Genomic DNA, 19,815 nt, shown 5'->3' with positions numbered 1-19,815 from the left:
GCCCCTATGTAACCTAAGGAGGGGGGCTGGTTGCCAGGAGACCCAACCATGTGATTACAGTCTTGGGATTTTTAGTTCCACAATCCCTCCACCCCATCTCCTGGGAGGGAAGAGGGGCTAGAGGTCGAATCAATTGCTAAATAGCCAATGACTTAATCAACTAAGTAATGAAGCCTGCATAAAAAATCAGAAGGCTGGGTTAAGAGAGCTTCCGGTAGGTTGCTACGTGGAGATGCCAGGATAGGGGCATGCTCAGAGTATGGAAGCTCCAAGCCCTCTCCCCTTACTTTGCCCTTTGCCTCTCTTCCATCCGGCATTCCTAGTTTACATCCTTTTATAATAAGCTGGTGTTCTAGTAAGTAAAATGTTCCTATAAGCCACTCCAGCAAATTCATGGAATCCAAGGGAGCAGGTTGTTGGAACCTCTGATCTATAGCCAGTCAGAAGCACAGGTGACAACCTGGACTTGAAATTGGTGGCTGAAGTGGGGCGGGGGGGGGGGGGTAGTCTTGTGGGACTGAGCCCTTATCCTATGGAATCTGACTCTATCTCCAAGTAGATAGTATCAGAATCCTATATAATAAAGAGCTAATATGCAAATGGTCATCACACCCTCACGTAGTCATGCTGTAAAGGCTCAGACACTCAACACTGGGGAGAGAGGATTGGGACCAGCCAGGCACAAATGAGCTCACGAGGGAGGAATGGGGACCAGCCAGGCTGCAGCCTGGGAGAGGGACAAGCCGCCCGGCCCACGGTCCTGGGCACCTGTGGCTGCAGCCAGCCCGGACAAAGCCAACCCAGGTCCTGGGTGCCTGCGGCCTGCCAGAGGGAGGGAAGCCCAGGTCCCGGGTGCAGGGCGAGGCAGAGGCAGTTAGGGGCGATCAGGCAGGCAGGCAGGCGAGTGGTTAGGAGCCAGTGGTTGGACATCCCCTGAGGGGTCCCGGATTGGAGAGGGTGCAGGCCAGGCTGAGGGATGCCCCCCCTCACCCCGTGCATGAATTTCATGCACTGGGACTCTAGTAGTTTCATTTTGTCAATGTAAAAAATGTCCAGATCTGTGGAGAATGGGTGTGAGTTTATTTGAGCCAAACTGACCATAATTGCTGGGAAACAAAATCTCAATGGATTGAGAAAATGCTCCTGAGAATGGCAGTTTTGCAGTATATTTTATACAGTATAATCAAAGGAGGAGATGAAAGAAGGGTTACATGAAATTCATTGGTGGTAGATTAGGGAGGTGGGAAAAAGGAAGCAAAGGAAGGGGAAATTTCTGAGATTGGATGAAGAGTAAACTGGAGAGACAAACACTTCTTTTACATGGGTGGGTACAAGATAGTTAACAATTAACATTTACAGCTCATAGAGAGGGTATTCAGGGAACACACTGCATGAAGGGTTTCTGGCGCTAGTGGGTGTTTGTGTCCTGAGGGGTCTAGAAAAAGAGGGGTGATTTTGACATCCCAAAGGGATGTTATTGTAGATGCAAAAAGACAATAGACAGGCTCAGTTAAGGTAAAAATTGACCTTTGTCAAGGAAAATACTGGCTTGGGATATGACTGCCCTCCATGACTCACTTTTAGTTAGGAAGTTCTTATTTCAACCATCCTATGTGGTTATTTTTGGATGCCATGCAGGCCTCCTCAGAGCTTGTCTGGTTTAGTACATGACCCCTTTTCATCCACACTATTCAACAAAATCTCACTATGTTATTTATTCTTGTAAGACTCCCAGCTGGTGTCTGAGAATTGCTTGATGTGAGGAAACACCGTAAGTGGGAACTGGTTGCATATAGTTAGCAGCCAGGAAGGGGGGATCTGAAGTGGGGGGCAGCATCTAAAGGGCCCCCCCAGGCGAGGCCTGTGGATGTATTAACACAATGGAACACTATTCTGCAGTGCAAAAGAATGAGTGTACTGGGTGCATCTCACAGCCACTGGAGAACCCAAGAAGTAAATACCGAGGGTGGAGGAAGGTGTTGGCTGGGACAGGAGAGCTTTTAAGGGGCTGGAAACTCCTAGCTTAATCTGAGAAATGGCTACTCTGGTGAGTGCATTTGTAAAAATTCATTGAGACTGCATTTAAAATGTGTGTAGTTTATGTAAAATGGATCTTAATAAAAGGAAAAGTGAGCTAGGCTTAGGAGCTTGACCAAGAGAGGGCAGGAGGGAGCCATGGAAGGTTTTTGAGCAAGGGCAGGGCCCAGTCAGGTCTGGGTATTATTAGGAAGGTCTTCAGGGGTAAGGGTGGGTCCATGGAAGGAGAGAGGCCAGAGCTTGGCCCCCACCTCAGCTCCTGACTGGTTCTCTGATCCTGGTAAGCATCCACTCCTCTCTGGACCCTCTTTTTCCACCCAGTCCTCTCGTGGGAGTACAGGCAGAACAGAAGTAGGAGAGGGAAGTAGCCAAAAATTACCGAGACTGAGCCCCTCAAGGACAGAGCCTTCTGACTCATGCCTGCAGCCCCACCCGGTCAGGGCCTCCAGGAAGTGCTAGTTCTGTGAGAGGAGGGCAAGATCTGCCAGAAAGGTCGGGGGGGGGGGGGGAAGGTCAGGACCTGTACCCACAGAGGAGAATGGGAGCAGGTAGGTGGGGGAAGATCCCAGATAATGCAGAACTGGGATCTCTCAACTGTTCTTAAGTTTCTTAGTCATAAAGCCCCTTCTAAACCAGTCCCTCCCTCGCCTCAGTGGAAGCCAACATGTGGTAGAAGGTGAGGGGCTTTGGGCCACATTAGAGATTTACTGTGCATATAAGGCCCTGCACATGTCCTTGAAGGCACAATAGTGAACAAAAATGGAAACATGGTGTGATGATCTGAATAGACCAGTTGGCTAAGCACTGGGGCTCTGGGGCCACGCTGCCTGGGTCAAATCCCAGCTCACCCCCCTCTTTGCTGTGGTTTTGAGCAGGTTCCTTCATCTCCGTTTTCTCATCTGTAAAACGGGACCAGCAGTACCCACTCTGCCTCCTTTTGTAGAGATTTGTAAGATGGGTTATACAAAGGGCTTAACGTGGTGCTTGGTCCAATAAATATTGTGAACAGGTTCAGAGGGCTTTCTGGAGGCGGGGACATCTAAGCCAAGGCCTAAAGTAGGAGTAGGAAGGAGTCTGCCAGCTGAAGGGGGGCGCGGAGGGGGACGAAGAAAGAGTGGTCCCAGACTAATGAGTTTGGCAGGTTACCAGGCGACACGGTAAGTAGGGCTTCCTGAGGGGAGGCTGTTGGAAGTGCCTTCAGAGGTTCCATCTAGTTCCTGTCTCCTTTGCCCCCCAGGCGGGTCGGTGGCAAGGACGGGCAGTCGGGCAGTGGGTGGTGCAGGCCCCAGTTTAGCAGGGCCGAGGGGTGAGGCTGGCTGCGGACTTGGAGGGAAATCCAAAGATAGCTCAGCAGAGGAGGATGACTCGCAGCCCCGCTTCCCCGCAACGCCAGGGAAGTGAGGATGAATCAGCCTCTCAAAGGGGAATGAAGCCACTGTAGGAAGTGAGACCTGGGTTCGAGGCCCGAGGCCACTCTGCCTCTGACTCATCTCCGCAGGGCACAGAGGGACAGGCTGCGTGTGAATCTGGACCCTGCAGCCTTGGTCTCAGCTTCAGGACTGGCTCCACTGAAACCTGTTTCTGTGTCTGTACAGTGGGGTGGGGTGGGATGGGGCAGTGGTCTTGGTGATTTATAAAAGGGGAGCACAGAGCTGGACGTACAGTGGGATCTCCGGAAGTGCCAGCCCCCTCCCTTTTCATGTCTGAGTCCTAGCAGATATGAAATGAGTGTAGAGGGGTGGGTTAGGGTTCCTGCTAGTCTCTGATGGGTGAGTTGTCATCTAGGTTCTAGTGAGGGGAAAAGGGCAGAAGGGAGAAAAGGGGCAGCCAAGCATTGTGTCTGAAAATCAATAGCAATAATAAAAGGATTGAATATCCCCTGTATTTGGTTCTTACGGAATTCCTGACCCTCTGTGCCATTCTGTTTGAACCACAGCTCCATGGGGGGTGGCCCCATTTTACATGTGAGGTAAAATGTTCAGAGAGGTGGAACCATTTGCCCCCAGACACACAGCCAGTGGGTGGTGGCGCCAGGATCTGCCTGAATCCAAAGCCCTTGTCCTTAGTCTCAGATCTGGGTGGGGAGGTTGTTGAGGACTCTGCAGCCTACAGACCTGGGAGGGCACCTAGGAAAGGCCTGTTTTATAGATGGGGAAACTGAGGTTCAGACAGGGCAGGGTAAGGGCCTTCCATTGGCTGAGCTGCCTGTGTGAAGTGTGGATATGTTTAGAAAGAAACAACTTCTGTCTTTGTTTAAAATTTATTACAAAGTATAAGAACAGAGACTGGTGAACCCCTTCACCCCCTCCACCTCCTCTCCCACCATATTCTCTGCAACTCTAGAAAAATAGTGTCCTGCTGCTCTCCCACCAGGGGGCGCCACCTCCGGCCTTGTCCCAGCTTCAGGCCTGGCTCCTTCAGCTCTGCCGACCAGCGGGAACTGAGGCTCCCCAGGATCCTGGACTCTGGGCCGCAGCTGTCTCCGCTCCCAGGCACCTCCACTTCTACAGAAGCTGGGGGTCAGCTGTAGCAGCACAGTGAGGATGTTTTTGTGGAGGGTACGTGGGGTAGTGGTGACCAATTTCCCACCTGGGGCCTCAGGGATGGGCCACGGCCTCCCTCCTACAGCCAGTGTCGCCTCCAGCAGCTTCAGTGAGTCAACCCACCCCAAGGTGGGGCCCCTTGGGTCCTTGCATTTGAGGTGTTTTAGTCATAGGGCTGGGTCAGGAGTGGAAGAGAGCATGTCCTTGACCTCAGTCCTGGGGAAAGTAGCCTGGTTCTTCCTCCATGGGTCCTGGGGAGACAAAGGGAGATGGATGGACAGGCAGACCAGACACCAGAGGGGGAGCAAGAGCGGGGACACGGAAGTGGAGACGGACAGAAACCAGTGGGCAAAGGAGGAAATAAGAGGGTGGGTGTACCCGGCACCACGAGATGAGGAGCTGCTGGCATTTGGACAGAGCCCGAGAACGTGCCCAGAGACAGGCACAGAGAGAGACAGACAGATTCCAAGCAATAAAGGGGAGGGTATTGAGGGTCAGCACAGGGGAGAAGAAATGTCTCCTTCCTCCACTGCCATCCAGTCCCAAACTTGGCGTCCTTTCTTCCAGCACAGCCAGTGGAAGGGAAAGGATGGCCTTGTCTCAGGCCATCCCCTGCCCACTTCACCATCTGGGGTGCAGACCACAGACACCTTTCCTCCAGAATGCTCTCCTGCCCGTGCCCCAGCCTCCTTACCAGCTATGTGGCCTCCTGGCTGGGTTCCGGGAGCTGCTTCAGGGCAGTGCCAAGCAGCTCCGTCAGGGTGTCCAGCTTCCCTGCCAGGGTGTCAATGCGCTTTTCCAGGGCCTGATGTGAGCTGCTCAGACCCAGCTGCAGGTCACACAGGATCATGTGCATCTGGGCAGAGAGAGGGTCGGAGGTATCAGAGGGCTGAGGTGCAGCCTCCCTGTCCGGTGGGGAAGGCAGTGGAACCAACATGTAGTTACGGGCCCTCAAGGTTTATCCTCAGTTGTAACAGGTACAAAGTATTGACCTCTACCACACCCCCGCTACTTGGCAAAATCCTACTTGGCAAAATCCTACAAATCACGGGGAGTGAGAATCCTGTCCCATATTTACAGCTGAGGAAACAGGCCTGGAGCAGTTCATTGATAGGCCCAAAGCAGCCCCTACAATAGGGCCTAGGATGTCGGAGGTACTCACTAATACTTGTGGGACTGATGAATGCCTGTCTTCAAAATCGCCCTTTCCCTGCCTTCTCAAACCAGGATTCACAGCTTCATCCTTGAGGGCATGTGAGCTTTCTATGAGAATTCTTTAACTCTGTGTTTTATGGCTCGATAACCTTAAGAAATTAGCGCCTGTCAGTCTGGCAGATCTAGGCCACCACCTCCTCCCTGAGCCATGCAGCGTAGAGGCCTGTACCTGTGGCTGTGTTTACCATGGCAGGGGTGCCGAGGACCACTGTTTGAACTGTCACGGACTAATGAGGAAAAGCAAAGGCCACCAGATAAGCAAAAGACGCTGTGAGTCCAGCCAAGGGGTGTGACGAGCCCCCCCTGAGGTGGCGAGCTGAGCGGCTTGGCCAGGCAGGGGAGGCACCCCGGGTCCGGGCCCCCTCTTCACAGGAGCAGCAGAGATTGAGTTTCACTGAGACAGTCACCCTTCCCCACGCCCGTGTTGTGCGTTTGCATTTTATTGGTTTTGCCATGTGTGTTTGGGCTTGGTTTGTAAATTTGCTTTGGTTTTATTATTGTGTAAGAGTCAGAATTTGAAGGAATTTTATATCCGTTCACATGTAAGTAAGTTGACAATAAAAATAATTTAAAACCAAACACTGGAGTCCTTTGTGCCATTTTTTTTTTTTTTAGGTTTAAAAGGGATCTCTCTGTATAATGCATGACTTTTAGAAACTCGGTGTTACATCATTCATTCATCCAACCACAAACCTTTATTGAGTGCCTGTGGGTGCCAGGCCCTGGCCAGGGTTCCTTCCCTATTCCGGGGCCAGATTTCTCTGCCCGTGGCCCCAGCCTCCCTCTCCGCTCCCACAGGATCCCGGTACCTTGGAGATGTCCACCATGGAGTTCACTTGTTCCCGGAGCTTTCGGTGTTTCAGCCGCACCTGGCGGAACCTGTGGGAAGAAGTAGCGGGTCAGTTTTCCCATCAGCCTGGTCCCCAGATGTGGCCCCAGCGCAGGGGAGGGATGAGGGGAGGAGACCCACGCATATACAGTACAAAGAGGAAAAGTTGCTAGAGAGCTGAAGTGGGGGGCTGCACCCATGAGTCCACCTCCCTGGGAGAGACCCAGGTATGCAGATCCACAGACACTCCGAGATATGCAAAATCAGCCACCACAGACTCACAGAGTCACTATGAGGTCCAGGCTGATATCTGTTCCGTCACACATGGGTGCATGCGGTTGTACACACACACACACACACACACACACACACACACCAATCCCCTCCCCCCATGTGGGTGCACATGGGTGTGGGCACACACACACACATACACAGACACACAGAGCAGCCCTCACGTGTTGATAGCAGCCAGCAGCTTGCGCTGATGCCTGCGGGCAGCTCCAGAGTCCTTCCTGCGTGTATGTTTGTAGAACATCCAGGCCTCTTGTAGCACTCGGGCAGCTGACTCCTTCATCTGGGGGAGGGTGGCACATTGTCAGTGCAGACAGACCCCTTGGCTCTGGGAAGCAGGGCTGGGAGCCTGGGCTCCTGGGTCTGAGGGAGGAGGGGCCAGGGGCCTGGACTCTTGGGTCTGAGGGAGGAGGGGCCGGGAGCCTGGACTCCTGGGTCTGAGGGAGGCGGGGCTGGGGGCCTGGACGCCTGGGTCTGAGGGAGGAGGGGCTGGGGGCCTGGACGCCTGGGTCTGAGGGAGGAGGGGCTGGGGGCCTGGACGCCTGGGTCTGAGGGAGGAGGGGCTGGAGCCTGGACTCCTGGGTCTGAGGGAGGCGGGGCTGGGGGCCTGGACTCCTGGGTCTGAGGGAGGCGGGGCTGGGGGCCTGGATGCCTGGGTCTGAGGGAGGAGGGGCTGGGGGCCTGGACGCCTGGGTCTGAGGGAGGAGGGGCTGGAGCCTGGACTCCTGGGTCTGAGGGAGGTGGGGCTGGGGGCCTGGACTCCTGGGTCTGAGGGAGGCGGGGCTGGGGGCCTGGACTCCTGGGTCTGAGGGAGGCGGGGCTGGGGGCCTGGACGCCTGGGTCTGAGGGAGGAGGGAGGTGGGGTTGGGCCTCCTGTGCAGCCTGCCCTCACCTCTTTGGCATACTGGATGTCCATCATGAAGTTGTGCACATGCTTCTCTGCCTTATTAAACTCCAGCTTCCGAGCCACCACCGCCACCAGCAGGGCTGTGCAGCAGACCCCCTGTGGGCACAGCAGGCACTGTGACACAGGGCTGTGGGGCTCTGTAGGCCAACCCTGTTCCACCAGCTCTCCTTGCCCACCTCTGCGCCCCCCTCCCCCCCCTCCCCCCGCAACAACCACAGAAGGCAGGCCCGACCACTCCTAGTTGACAGACAAGCAAACAGCTACAAGGGGGGAGCGAGGATTAGAAATCACGGGTCTGAGATGAACTCCTGTATGTATTTACAACATCAAAATATTCTCTTTGGTTAAGGGTATGAATGGAGGAGGAGAGGAGGGCTGGGCTGGGCAAGGGGCAGACCTCAGGCTCCTGCAGGAGCCATTCCTCCCTGCTGCTTACACCCAGTTGGGGTGACCCTCACCCTCCCCCCTGGGGATTCAACATGTCCTTCCTGGGACAGCATCAGGGCTGGGGACTGGCAGCTTGAGTCCCTGAGGAAAGGGGAGCCCGGTCTCTTGGGGAGGTGAAGGCCAAGGCATTGGGTGCTGGGTCCAGGGGGGTGGGGTGGGGGGATAAGGGTTGCATGGGGGGAACTGGATGCCTGGGTCTGTGAAGGGAAAGGGTGAATGTCTGGGTTCGGGCGGAGGCTGACTCTGGGAGGAGGCATCATGGGGTGAGAGCCTCTGCCTCATCCTTGAGGGACTGGCGCTGGGGGGTGGGGGTGGCAGATGCCCGGGGCCATTATAACAGCCCCCTCCCCCTTCCTGAGCATTTCCTATGTGCTGGGCACCGTTTGAGATCCTTTACATGTTTCCATTCATTTACTCTCCTCAGGAACCCGAGGAGTTCACTGGTGTAAGTATCCTATGTTATAGACAGGAAACTGAGGCCTGGGAGGGACTAGTATATGCTTGCTTCCAGCTAGGAAGTGGCAGGAGCAGGATTTGGCCCCAGGCAGCCCGGCCCCCCAGGCATACGCTCCATGATTAGACTCTGCGGCCTCCATGGAGGCTGGGAGCTTGGATTCCTCTCCCAGAGCTGGGAAACGGGGCCTGAGTCCTAGATGACTAGGGGGCCAAGGGGTGGGGGTGGGGGGCAGGATGCGGAGCCTTGATGGGGCTCAGGGCTGGATTCCTGATTCTGGAAGGACATGGGGCTGGGAAGTTAGGGGCCTTGTGTTCCTGAGGAGGATGAGGGCTGGGATCTTAGGTTTCTGAGAGAGCAAGGGTTTTGGGGATGGATTCCTGTGTTTTAAAAGGAAATGGGGCTGGGGGTCTGTGTCCCAGAGAGGGACTGGGGCTGTGGGGGCCCAGACACCCAGTTTCTTGAGGGTGGCCCTGACTGCCTGCGTTGGCTCCATGGCTTCCTGGAGCCAGGGGATGACCAGTGCGGAATAGGGGAGGGTCCCTGAGGAGCCTGTACTCACCATGACTCCAGTGCAGAGGCAAACAATCTTGCCCCACATGGTGCCGGGCACCACGTCCCCATAGCCGATGGTCAGGAATGTGATGGGGATCAGCCACAGAGTGTCCGAAAGGTGGCCGGTGGCGTTAACAGCCTGCCTATGGGGAAGGATGGGTTAGTTCTGAAATTGCTCCCATGGTGTTTGACACCCTCCTTCCTAACACATACCCACAGTCCCAAGAAACACCCAGAAAAAAAAGCCAGTCAGTTCTGGGCTTTGGAGAGCCTGGCCTCCTCGCTGCTGTGTGCGCTGGGCTAGAGGCTCAACCTCTCTGGTCTGTGGGACTTGAACCTGGGTGCAGCCAATTCCAAAGCCTGCTCGGTGTCAGTGAGGCTCCCAGGGCTGCTGCATTCAGAGTGTGTGGTTAAGGGGTTGAGCGGGGGCAGAAACCCAGCCCGAAGTCCACTTGTCAGACCCCGGCAGGGAGCTGCATCCACCCAGAGGAATGGGAGCCTAATTTCTACTGGATGCTGTCTGGCCTGGAGGCGGCCCTTTCGGGACTAAAAAGGTGGGTGGGACTCTACAGAGTCTTGGTGGGACTCTGCATTTCCCCCTCACTTCCTAGAAGGGGGCATTTCTGTCCAGCTGTGGAAGGGATCGAAAATCAGGACTTGGCCAACCCTGGCCCACAGACCCCTCCTGCATCAGGTCAGTAGGGAACGACATCTCAGACCCAGTGAACTAGTGCAGTCAAGTGCAGTCAAGCTGGAGGACCTCTGCCTTAGGACTTAGAAATGTGACTCCCTCCCCATCGTCCCGTATTTCAGTTAAGAAACATGGTGGGACGCCAAAGCCGGTTTGGCTCAGTGGATAGAGCGTCGGCCTGCGGACTGAAAGGTCCCAGGTTCGATTCCGGTCAAGGGCATGTACCTGGGTTTCGGGCATATCCCCAGTGGGAGATGTGCAGGAGGCAGCTGATCGATGTTTCTCTCTCATTGATGTTTCTAACTCTCTATCTCTCTCCCTTCCTCTCTGTAAAAAATAAAATAAAAATATATTTAAAAAATCAATAAAATATATTTAAAAAAAAAAAAAAAAAAAAAAGAAACATGGTGGGAGGACCATTCTTTGACCCTGATCATGACCGATTTCCCAGCTGGGGAAACGGAGGTGAGGTCCTGCAAGGTGAAGTTTAAAATTACAAAAGATTAGAATTGCCAGGGAGACTTTAAAGAAGGTGCAATTTGTCAAATGGACCCATTTTACAGATGAGAAAACAAGCTCGGAAAGGAGAGATCTAAAGCCAGGTCTCCCACTCCCCACCCCCCACCCCCCCTCAAGAATCCTGTGCCAGGTGGACTTGAAACCAGAGGCTCTCAAACTTGAGCGGGCATCACAATCACTTGTTAAGACAAATTGCTTGGGGTTTTAAATCTGGTTGGTCTGGATGGGGCCTGAGGATCTGGGTTTGCAACAAGTTCCCAGGTGATACTGCTGGCCCTGGAACCACACTTTGAGAACCAAGGGCTAAGGTTACCCCCAATGTGTGTGTGTGTGTGTGTGTGTGTGTGTGTGAGAGAGAGAGAGAGAGAGAGAGAGAGAGAGAGAGAGAGAGAGAGAGAGAGAGGAGGGGGGAGGGGAGAGAGAGACAGACCGAGGTCCTGAAAGGGCGCACAGGCCCACCATTGGGCCGCGCGCTGTCCAGCAGGCAGCCTGGAATCGGGTACCAGTTCCCTCAGGGAATTCTCTTCCAGAGCAGCCCCCGGATAACCCACGTGGGCATCGCGGTGGGCACCTACAGTGCATCTGTACCAGTTGCTCCAAGGCAGACCAAGGCTTGGCCAGGCCCCAGCGCCTGGGCTTTGAGGGAACAGATGCCTGGAACCCAAGGCAGGAGAGGCTGGGAAGCAGGAAGGGAAGGGCTTCCTAGGGTCTGTGTGTGCCCGGGGAGTCCGGAGGCCGCAGGTGGAGGCAGGGCTAGGGCTGGCCTGGACACATGCGGACAATAGCCTTCCGCGCTGCCTGGCCCCCGGGGACCCAACCTGCACCACCGACAGGGCGCTGCTGCTGCTGGAAGCGGCTTCTCCAGAGGCTCCTGTCACCGCCCCCTCCCCCACCCCCTCCCTCCACCCCCAGCCCCCAGCACCCTCACCTCTCGGCCACCGACAGCACCCAGGCGGTGGTGAGCCAGAGGCCAAGCGTGAGGCAGAGCAGCAGGCGGCCGGGGTGCGTGTTCATGTAGAGCTTGGCCACGAACCAGTGGCGGAAGCGGACCTGGTTGAGGGCGCCGATGCTGCGGTAGGACGCGTTGAGCAGGACGCCGCTGCGCAGGAGCACGGCGCGGGGCACCAGGTAGAGGCGCAGCAGCATGGCCAGCGACAGCAGCGCCTCCCCCTGGCTCAGGAAGCCCGGCCAGGGCTGCGTCGCGCTGGGCAGCGGGCACGGCGGGCCCCGCACCGGCGCCGGGTGCAGCCCGCACACCGCCAGCTCCACCAGGATCTGCGCCGCCTGCCGCCCGGTGAGCGCCACGCGCCAGTCCCGGAGGCTGTTGTCCGTCATGAACAGCTGCGGGGAGGGTGCGATCCGGGAAGGAGGGGGGGTCACATGAAGGTCAGGCGGCCGGACGCCAGCCTGGGCCTGGAGATAAGGGGGCCACGCCCGCCGGGCCGGGAACCAGGCAGATAGCGCCGGGGCGTGGGGCTGCGGAGGGTGGGCGCGGAGAGGGCCGCACTCGAGGAGGACTTGTCTCCCACTTCTCCCCTCCCTCCTAGGTCAGCCCCCTTTCAGAACGTTCGGCCAGGAACACCTAGTGGGGCCTCCCAGGTGCCTGAGATTGTTCTGTGTATTGATGGGAACAACAGACAGACACCCTCCGCATCTGTGGAGCCGCCTCCTAGTCCTGTTTCTGGGACATGTGTATGGTGATCGTGGTGGGCATACCGTTAGCCACGACCACAGCTAACACCGAGGGGGCATTTGGATGTGCAGGTCACTGCGTACATGTTGTGACTCAGTGAACGCTCCCAGCACATGGGGTTGGAAGCGCTATTACCCTCATTTTATAGGTGTGGGAGCTGAGCCCCACGTCCCCCAGGTCGGCAGTGGCACCGCCAGGCTACAAACCCAGGGCACTTCACTGCTCAAATGACTGCTATGAGCGAGAACGTGTACTTTTTACCAAGCACCGCTTACACACCAGCCCTGCGAGGGACATTACCGCACATGGCCAGTAACCCCATTTCACTTGGGGGAAGGGAGGAGGGAACAGGATCTGGGGGTGGGGGTGCACCTGAGGGGGCCAGGGGTGGAGAGACATGACACTGGAGGGAGAGAGGGGTGGGAAGGGCTCCTGAGTCAGGGGGACATTGGCACAGAGGGGAGCTCTGGAGTGGGGAAGGGCCTGTGGGCACACACCCGGGGCCTCGGGTGGCTTGGGATTGGAATAGGTGGGGACTCAGGGATGGAGGACAGCGATCTGAGAGGCTGGGCCTGGAGTGAGGCCGCCTGGGGGCAGAGTGGATAGAGGCCTGGGGGCAGGAGCTCAGCATCCATGAGTGGGGGGGGGGGGGGGGGGCGGGGCTGCAGGTGGAGGAAGGGACGGGGCTGCTCCAGGAGGCCCTGTTGGTCTGTCTACGGTTCATCCCATCCCAGTGGGTGAGGGTGTGGACGCATCTCAGGGCAGAGGAACCTCATTACTCAGCCCAGGAGGAGGAGGAGGAGGATGGAAAGTGTGAGCTGACAGGGCGTGGTGGGGGCTGGCGGCAAAAGGAAGGGGTTGGGGCGGGGCCCACCCTACCTGGACCTCTTTGGCATGGAAGGCCAAGATGAAACAAAGGAGCAAGAAGGTGGAGATGCTGATGGTGCACTTAACCAGGAACAGGTAGAACGCCCACTGTTGGGAGAGAGAGAGAAAGGGGTGAGATCCCAGGTCTCTGCCCATCAGTCTCCTCTCCCTTCCTCCCAAACAGCCTTTTCTTCTCAATTCCCAATTTCCTAACAGTGGTCGGCAAACTGCGGCTCGCAAGCCACATGCGGCTCTTTGGCCCCTTGAGTGTGGCTCTTCCACAAAATACCGACTTCTGCACACGGGCCACGAAGTTTCAGTCGCACTGTACATGCACGCCCGCACGTGGTATTTTGTGGAAGAGCCACACTCAAGGGGCCAAAGAGCCGCATGTGGCTCGCGAGGCGCAGTGTGCCGACCACTGAATAGACAAAACAAGTACAGTGGGGCCTTGACTTACGAGTGTCCCGACTAACGAGTTTTTTGAAATACCAGCTGTCTCTCAGCCGATTTTTTGCATTGAGGTGATAGAGTAATTTGAGTTAATGAGCTCCTTAACTAGCTTGGTCTCCGAACGAATTAAACTCGTAAGTCAAGGCCCCACTGTATACAAGACGCGTGTGGATGGGAGAGTTGGAAGGGGTCGACCTCAGCGAACGTACCTCAATCAGACTGAGGACGTTTTTAGCAAAGGCCAGCTTAGGAGTACCCTAATTATGTTAATAAAAATGTACCTACCTATATAGTTTAAGTTCAAAAAATCTGGCTCTCAAAAGAAATTTCAATCGTTGTACTGGTGATATTTGGCTCTGTTGACTAATGAGTTTGCCGACCACTGTCCTGGACTCCTTTCCCCACAAGCCACAACCCAGTGCCTCCCGACATCTCCGTTCTGGGAAGTCTCAGAACCATCACCTGGTCCCCGTCCTTTCCAATTGGACAGCCCTGGCCGGTGCCTCCTCCTCAGCTCTTCTCCTAGGGCCCACATCCCTTAGGGGAGAACTTGAAATTCACATTCCTTCTTCATTCCCGTCCACTTCCCCATCAAAAATAGTTCCTCAGCCTGGCCATGGTAACTCAGTGGCTGAGCATCCACCTATGATCCAGGAAGTCATGGTTCAATGCCTGGTCAGGGCACATGCCCAGGTTGTGGGCTTGATCCCCAGTAGGGGGTGTGCAGGAGGCAGCCAATCAATGATTCTCATTGATGTTTCTCTCTCTCCCTCTCCCTTCCTCTCCGGAAGGTGCAGAGTGGACAGAGGCCTGGGGGCAGGAACCCAGCACCCATGAGTGTGCAGGGGAGATGGGGCTGCAGGTGGAGGAAGGGATGGGGCTGCTCCAGGAGGCTCTGTTGGTCTGTGTTCCTCAGTGTTTGTGTGTATGTGGGGTGTGTGCCTGCACAGCCCCAAATCACTAGAGAGCTGCTTGCCTCCCTCACCCCCAAAACCCAGAAGCAGACATTTGGCCTCTAAAGAATGCCCCCTCCCCTCCCCTCCCCTTCCCGTTCCACCCAGCTGGTCTTGCCCTAGAAAGCAACTTCAAGTCCCACCCCCAGGCCCCATTCTCAAGGAGCCTAGAAACTATCACTCAATCCCCAAGGAATGAAGGACACCCTCCCCTGCCTTCACACGGGGGGCTGAGTCCCCGAGAGACTCGGAGAAAGACCCCCCCCCTGTGTCCTGTGTCCTGCATCTCCTCTCCCTGACCTAACGCCCTCTCTCCTGGCTCTACGCCCAGGGCAGATCTGGCCGGAAGCACATGGCCCCCAGAAACCACAGAGAAGGCTTTTCCCTCTTTGTGTGGCAATACCTTGGAGGAATCTAGAATTTCTGAGGGAAGGATTGAGAGGGGACTGGGACTGCTAGATTCCCTAGGAGGGGCGGGGGGGGGGGTGACTTGTTTGGGGGGTGTTGTCAGGGGAATGAGACCACCTGGGCTCCCCCTGTTTTTACTGAGACACCTGTTTCTCCTAAGACACCTGTTTCTCCTAAGATGCTGCCAGCTCCCCTGGAGGGGGCAGGGCCCCCCTCTGTGCAGGGGAAGAGAGCCAGTTTCCTGCTCCTGGGGGCCTGCCCCCCCCCCCCAGCCTGAACAATGGTGCTGTTGTCTACAGCCCTCCCCCACCCCTTCATCCTTCTCTGGAACCTCATTCCCTGTCTCTTTCCTTAGTTTGTCCCAAACGCTGCCCAACTAGACGCAACCCCCCTCCCCACACCGCAGTTGCACTTCTCCCGAGGTCATGTCTACTCTTCCAATTCCCGGACACGCCCCCACCCGCTCTGGGATCTCTGTCTTGCTCGCCTTCATTCTGGACCTGGGCCCCTGCCTCTCCTCCAGCCCCGCGCCCCTGGGGAGCAGGTGTCTGGGTCCCTGTGCAATAGGGATTGAGCTGGAGGTGGGAAGGGGACATGGTTGCTCTGAAGGCAATCGGAGAAACGGGGCTGTGGACTCCGAGGGTCACAGAGGACCCTCACCCCACTTGCAGATGGGAAAGAGGCTGAGGGAGCCTCACTGCTGGAGGCAGAAGCCTGGCAGGTGGAAAAAGGAAAGGAAGACATGAAAGAGAGGAGGTGGATGGAGGGGGTAGAAGTGACCCCCTTGTCCCTTCATATCTGCCGGGGTTCCCATGCCCTCACATCCCCTGCTGGGCGGGGTGCTGGAGCGGGGAGCGGTGGGCAGGCTCGGCCATGCTTCCTGTTGGCATGGGCTTCAGCTGCCCCACCCCCTCTCTTCTTGGCCTCCTGGCCGGAGGAAACCAGTCTGCCCTGACCTTCCATGGGGCTCCTGGTCACTGCAGAGCTGCCTGCCTCCCTCACCCCCAAATCCCAAGCTTGAGCCTCCATCCCCCAAGATTCCTCCTCAAATCAGTGCCCCCCCCCCCCCCCCGGACCAGCCCGATTCCACATCCCTTAAGCCAGACTGGTCTCCAACCCCTCCTTTCCTGTTGGGCAATTCTGTTCTGTCCTCAAGCCACTAATTCCGACCCGTGTCCTCCCTGTGTCCCTTCGCTGCCCCGCTGACCACGGCTGGAATGTGCCGGGAGCCTGCTCAGACTTGTCGGGGCCCCACCTGTCCTTTCCCTTTCCATTCACTATCCTCAGTCAGGTCCTTCCCCAAAAGATGCTCTCGGCCTCCTCCTTCAGACCGGGAGGCCAGGTCCTCCTCGCCTCCTCCCCTGGGACCCAGGAGGCCAGGCTACTATACACCTACTTCTCCATTAGTTCCCAGATTAAACAGCATACGGATTCTGAGGAAGTTGGGCTTCTTAATGATAGAGAAGGGTCAGGGTGTGTGTGTGTGTGTGTGTGTGTGTGTGTGTGTATGACCATTTCCCCCCCCCACCCCAGCCAGTTTCTTCTGGCTTCTACCCTGAGTGCTGAGGTTCTGGGTAAACGTTCAGGTTTAGATAAGGACCAAGGAGCCACCCGCCTATTGGGAGAAGCTAGTTTCTCTCCTCACCCTCCCTTCACCAAACCAAGGGTTACCGCTCCCCTAATCTGCTCGTGGGCGACTTGAGTATCTGATCAGCCCCTTCCCCCTGACTCCAGGGGTCCTGGACCTCCAGCTGTCTAATGGCAATACCTTCAAAGACCAAGACACTGAGACCCCTTGTCCCTTCATTATGCAGAGAGGACCCCCAGTCCTTGCCTCCCTGCATCCCAAACTCCAGCCCCCAGTCCCCTCTGCCCTCAGACCAGGAGTCTCAGCCCCCAGCCCCTCCTCCCTCAGACCCAGCAGTCCAAGCCCCCAGCCCCTCCTCCCTCACACCCAGCAGTCCAAGCCCCCAGCCCCTCCTCCCTCACATCCAGCAGTCCAAGCCCCCAGCCCCTCCTCCCTCACACCCAGGAGTCCAGGCCCCCAGCCCCTCCTTTCTCAGACCCAGAGTCCAGGCTCCAGCCCCTCCTCCCTCTGACTCAGAGTCCAGGCCCCCCAACCCCTCCTCCCTCAGACAAAAGTCCAGGCCCCCAGCCCCTCCTCCCTCTGACCCCTCTGACCCAGGAGTTCCAGCCCCCAGGCCCCTCCTCCCTCTGACCAGGGAGTCTCAGCCCCCAGCCTCCCGTGGCCCAGAATGAGTTTCACTCACCGTGCACCCTCCGAACCACAGCATCTCCGCGTGTAGCACCATGAGCCCGATGCCAATTCCCGCCAGTGTCAGTGCCCAGCAGGCCAGCCACTTCTCCTGCTCCAGCAGGCGCTTTCGCCGCCGAAGGGCTCCCAGGCCAGGCACCAGCTCCCCGCCCATGGCCCCCTGGGTCTTGGGACTCAGCCAGCTTCCTGCCCAGGGTCCCCCACCTCGCAGCACACAAAGGGCAGCCACTGTGGCTTGCAGGTCCTCAGCCTGCTCCGTTCAGTTGCTCTGGGGCTCTCGCTTTGAGGCACAGGGAGCCGGTGCCCTCTGGGGGTGGTGTCTGCTGGGCAGGGCAGGGAGGGGCCGGGAGGCCCTTGGGCAGAGGGGAGGCTCCCCAACCCCGCTTCTCAGACTAAGGAGGGGCTGGAGTGTGTCTTGGGGCAGAGCAAGGAAGAATCGTGCATCCTCGTGGATGAAGGCACACTGACCCAATGGTCACACACAACGGCCTGCACTGTGTAACACACACCTACGTCTAGCCACGCCCAGGCACCATGTGACACCAGCACACCCAGCGTGGTCAGAGACAGAACCGAACACACATGGCCACACAACACAACCTACACCAAGTGACTCACAACTCCCAACAAGTTCTGAAACCCACAGCCACACCCAGACACCACATACATGGTGTGACACACTCCGGCACTCAGCGAGGAGGCAGACAGCGCCCCATGGCACACACAGCCACCCAAATATTGTCTACACACCGGCACAAACATTGAGATCAAAATGGGCACGACATTGCCTGACACTCCCAGCCACACCCAGACACCACATACTGGATGCACACACATAAGCTACACAAGCACAACATATAGCAAGTGTTCCGCAAACACACAGATTGTGCTGACATAGCGGTGCCCAAACGCCACACACACATGTCGGTGTTAACAGTGCACTCTCAGTGTCCCACGCGTGACATACCTGGGGAATGACATCCAACACGTGCAGACATACAGCACTTAGGGACACCCCATGGCGGTCCCCATCACCCAGCACGTGGAAAACTGCACACGGACACACGTCATGCACATGGCGACTCACACAGATGCTCGGAGGCTGGTTCACAGCGCACACAGTGTGCCCCCGTACACGTGCCATTCTAGTGTGTAATCGGAGAGCAGTGTGAATGGACGCAGGCAGAGACCTACACTGTACAGCGACACACAGAATCCCTAACAGCATGGGCCCAAAGGAAGACATCACAGAGGACACAACCCAGAATCGTGCCCCTGGGAAGGGGGCACAGGCTCCACGCACACCAGGGCCCAAATGCAATGTGTACAGAGGAACACATGCACCACTGCCTCTGACGGACAAGCCACATCCAGGCACCGTGTACGGCAGCCACACACGGCCCTGCCCTCCATATACGGCACCACGCACGACCACACAAATGCAGCACGCACAGGGAAATGCGCAAAGACACAGCGACACTAAACACCTCCGCACCACACTGCCCCACACCACCTTCGACAAACACCACGTGTCCCATGACTCAGCAAAGGGGACCCACGGACAGAGCTGATAGGCCTGCAACAACCCCGCACAGAACACCAGAGGACACCCTGCGGCACAATGCAATACACAGCCTCACAAACACAACCCACTCTGAGTGTGGGCACCCAGGCCGATACTGGCAGGGAAAGGAGAGGCCCCCAACAAGGACAGGCACCTCCACATAATACAAATGGTCACCTCACTGAATGGCCCACAGCTTTACACATACAGCACCCAGAGAGACACACACCACACACTGACACACAGAATAATAGCACACACAGTGCAGGGTCTGACCACATCTGGGAGGCACAAATCAAAAGCCTCCTACAGCAACACACGGGGACACCCTGGCACGGTGACACACTCACCTCGCACAGCGTCACACACTGATCTCCCGACACACCGGTGGCCCCAGGGACACCACGCTTGGGGGAACACAGAGCCATAACCCCTCTCCTCTTTCGTGTCCTGTGTCATGCGGAAACCTGGGCCCGCCAGCCACAGGGAAATGAGACATGCACAGACGTGCCTGGCAACACACTAACACAACCCACACAGACACACCCAGAGACACCAAACCACACACACAGACCCTCCCAGTGACAAAAACACAACCCGTGCCGGGGCCCTGCCCCGTGGCACACATGGCTTTCACTGGGTGAGACACACCCGGGCACACTCAGACGCCACACACACATCTGCTCGGAGAAACCGCTGCCGCTGGGCACTCTTAGGGCTGAGCCTAAGTGCCCTGGCACCTGCCGCCCTTGGGCCTGGCACGGATCCCCGTGTGCCTCTCCCCTCCTGGTTCTCAGGGCCTCCCCTCCGACTCCTCTCTTAGTCTCTCCGGCTCTAGAAACCTCTGGGTTCATTTTTATTTCTGCCTCCTGTCTTTCTCTGTCTCTGTTTTTCTCTCCTTTTATGCCTTTGTCTCTTTCTACCTCTCTGTCTCTGCCTCCCTCAGCTCCGTGTCTGTGTGTCTCTTAGCATCTCTGTCACTGTCTTCATTTTCGTGTCCCTCTGTTTTCCTTTATTCTTGCTCCCTGTCACTGTCTCTCTGCCTCCACGTCCCTCTCTGTGTTTATCGATGTCTGTGTCTCTGTGTTTGTCTGTTTCCATCTCTGTCTCCGCT

General features: G+C 56.8%; 1 protein-coding gene across 3 annotated transcripts; it reads right to left on the bottom strand.

Moving 5' to 3' along the window:
• Positions 1–4,281: 4,281 nt before the first annotated feature.
• Positions 4,282–19,377, bottom strand: KCNN4 (potassium calcium-activated channel subfamily N member 4). 3 transcript variants are annotated; one of them, XM_036346315.1, is made up of 10 exons: positions 19,052–19,346; positions 17,133–17,341; positions 13,061–13,156; positions 11,417–11,829; positions 9,286–9,421; positions 7,808–7,918; positions 7,080–7,198; positions 6,605–6,674; positions 5,275–5,436; positions 4,282–4,831 (listed from the first exon to the last, which is right to left on the bottom strand). In XM_036346315.1, exons 1-9 carry the CDS (start codon positions 19,158–19,160, stop codon positions 5,278–5,280), a joined length of 1,422 nt encoding a protein of 473 aa, XP_036202208.1. In that variant the 5' UTR covers positions 19,161–19,346; the 3' UTR covers positions 4,282–4,831; positions 5,275–5,277. The 3 variants fall into 3 exon arrangements, with proteins under 3 accessions (XP_036202208.1, XP_036202209.1, XP_036202210.1); XM_036346316.1 differs by lacking the exon at positions 7,808–7,918 and having other exon boundaries at positions 19,052–19,377; XM_036346317.1 differs by lacking the exon at positions 17,133–17,341 and having other exon boundaries at positions 19,052–19,377.
• Positions 19,378–19,815: the final 438 nt, after the last annotated feature.

Source organism: Myotis myotis, unplaced genomic scaffold (assembly GCF_014108235.1).
Source record: "Myotis myotis isolate mMyoMyo1 unplaced genomic scaffold, mMyoMyo1.p scaffold_m19_p_19, whole genome shotgun sequence".
NCBI lineage: Eukaryota > Metazoa > Chordata > Mammalia > Chiroptera > Vespertilionidae > Myotis > Myotis myotis.
The sequence above is the reverse complement of the archived record's forward strand: the minus strand, read 5'-3'. Positions and strand labels throughout refer to the sequence as shown.